This window comes from Bison bison, unplaced genomic scaffold (assembly GCF_000754665.1).
Source record: "Bison bison bison isolate TAMUID 2011002044 unplaced genomic scaffold, Bison_UMD1.0 scf7180017864371, whole genome shotgun sequence".
Classification (NCBI taxonomy): Eukaryota; Metazoa; Chordata; class Mammalia; order Artiodactyla; family Bovidae; genus Bison; species Bison bison.
In genome coordinates, this window is record NW_011494943.1 from 9,661,065 (window position 1) to 9,662,895 (window position 1,831).

Consider the following 1,831-nt stretch of genomic DNA (forward strand, 5'->3'; position numbering starts at 1 on the left):
AGGCTTGGATGGATTCTCTCCCTTTGGGGGTGGTTGTGTATGGAGCCTGTGGCTCCAAAGATTCTCCCCCACTCCACCCTCTATGAGAGATAGATTAAGTACAGTCAGGATACAGGCATTTACATTATCTTACTAAGATGTAATCTAAACAACATACATGACAAGACAGGGCTCGCTCCCGGGCAGGGACGCCAGACACTGCTGCCAGGAGGGGAATCCTCCCCGGAGGAGCTCACAGGGTAGATTCAGGTCTAAGTGTAGTCTGAGAGTTTTCTATCTGAAGAGAGGAGGATTTGACAGATTCTGAAGTTCATTCAAGAGCACAAAGAACTAACACAGACTTAGAGAAGGAACTTAAGGTCACGGTGGGTGGGGAGGGAGGGATGCGTTGGGAGTTTGGGGTTGACAGGCACACACTGCTGTATTTAAGAGAGATAACCAGGGAGACCTCCCCGGCGGCCCAGTGATTGGGTCTCTGTGCTTCCACTGCAGAGGGCACAGGTTCGATCCCTGGTCAGGGAACTAAGATCCTGCATGCCACACAGTGCAGCCAAGAGATTAAAAAAATTAAAATCAAGGCATTATCTATTTAAAAAAAAGATAGACAACCAGTAGGGACCTACTGTATAGCACAGGGAACTCCTCTCAATACTCTGTGATAACCTAAATGGGAAAAGAATTCGAAAAGGAACAGATACATGTATATGCATAACTGAATCGCTGTGCTGGACACTGAGACACAGCACTGTTAACCAGCTATTCTCCAGTGAGGGCTTCGTCGGTGGCACAGTGGTGAAGAACCCGCCTGCCAATGCAGGGGATGCAAGTCCAGCCCCTGGGTCGGGAAGATCCTTGGAGGACAGCATGGCAACCCACTCCAGTACTTTTGCCTGGAGAATGCCATGGATGGAGGAGCCTGGTGGCCTACAGTCCATGGGGTTGCAAAGAGTCAGACACGACTAAAGCGACTTGGCACGCATGCACACATACTGCCATGAAATAAAAAATAAAAAAAGAGAAGAACTGAAATATCTTTGGAAATAGAGGCGCCAAAAGGCGAGACCATGGGGAACTAACACGTGCCCATCTGCTGTGGACACTGTCCTGACCCTGGGGTGGAAAGTGAGGCTTCCTACTCTTGTGTTTAAGAAGAGGGGCTGCCTCCATCAACCATCAGAGGTGTGTCATAGGGGGATAATGGGAGCCGTGCCCTCTTGGTGCTGGGATGCTGACCGTGGACCCCTCTCCCACCTCCCCCACCCACCCTCCAAGCCAGAATGGCCCCTCACCATGATGATCATGTCCCAGAGCTCCTTCAGCAGGCGGACCTCTTTGTGACAAGCCTTAAGCTGCTTGTAGTCTGGGACGCTGACCTCGAACAGGCTCCCGGACTTGCACAGCGCCTCCATGATGCTCTCCATGGCCGCGATGCTCTTTTGTTGCTGCGGGCATAGGAGGAAGCCAGTGAGCGGGGTGCCTGTGCTCAGTGGAGCCTTCCCCCTCTGCCCCCAACCCCGTCATGTCCCAGTGACCCTCAGAGCTGTCAGCACACTGTACTCCGACCCCATGCACACAGGAAGGCAGCAAACTTTCTAGTTGGGGGAGCAGCGCCTTCCCATCCGTCCCCCCAACCACCCCTGGCGTCTCTGATGGGGCCTGGAGGGGAGGGCCCATAGGATGGCTGAGCTTGCCTGTCTGTGCGCACGCGCGCACACACACACACACACACACACACACACACACACACACACTCGGCCCCAAAGCTGGTCCCATCGAGGCCGTGTTTCTGGGCTCACGAGAATGACAGCTTGAGAAAAGATGGGTCCCCAGA

The 1,831-nt window shown here is 53.4% G+C and overlaps 1 protein-coding gene across 1 annotated transcript in view; it reads right to left on the bottom strand.

Moving 5' to 3' along the window:
- Positions 1 to 1,831, bottom strand: part of DNAH17 (dynein, axonemal, heavy chain 17) — a 94,428-nt gene that overhangs the window by 60,471 nt on the left and 32,126 nt on the right. Inside the window, exon 24 of the mRNA XM_010856518.1 lies at positions 1,290 to 1,442. Within this exon, the coding sequence (XP_010854820.1) occupies positions 1,290 to 1,442 (153 nt within the window). The remainder of the gene's footprint in view (positions 1 to 1,289; positions 1,443 to 1,831) is intronic.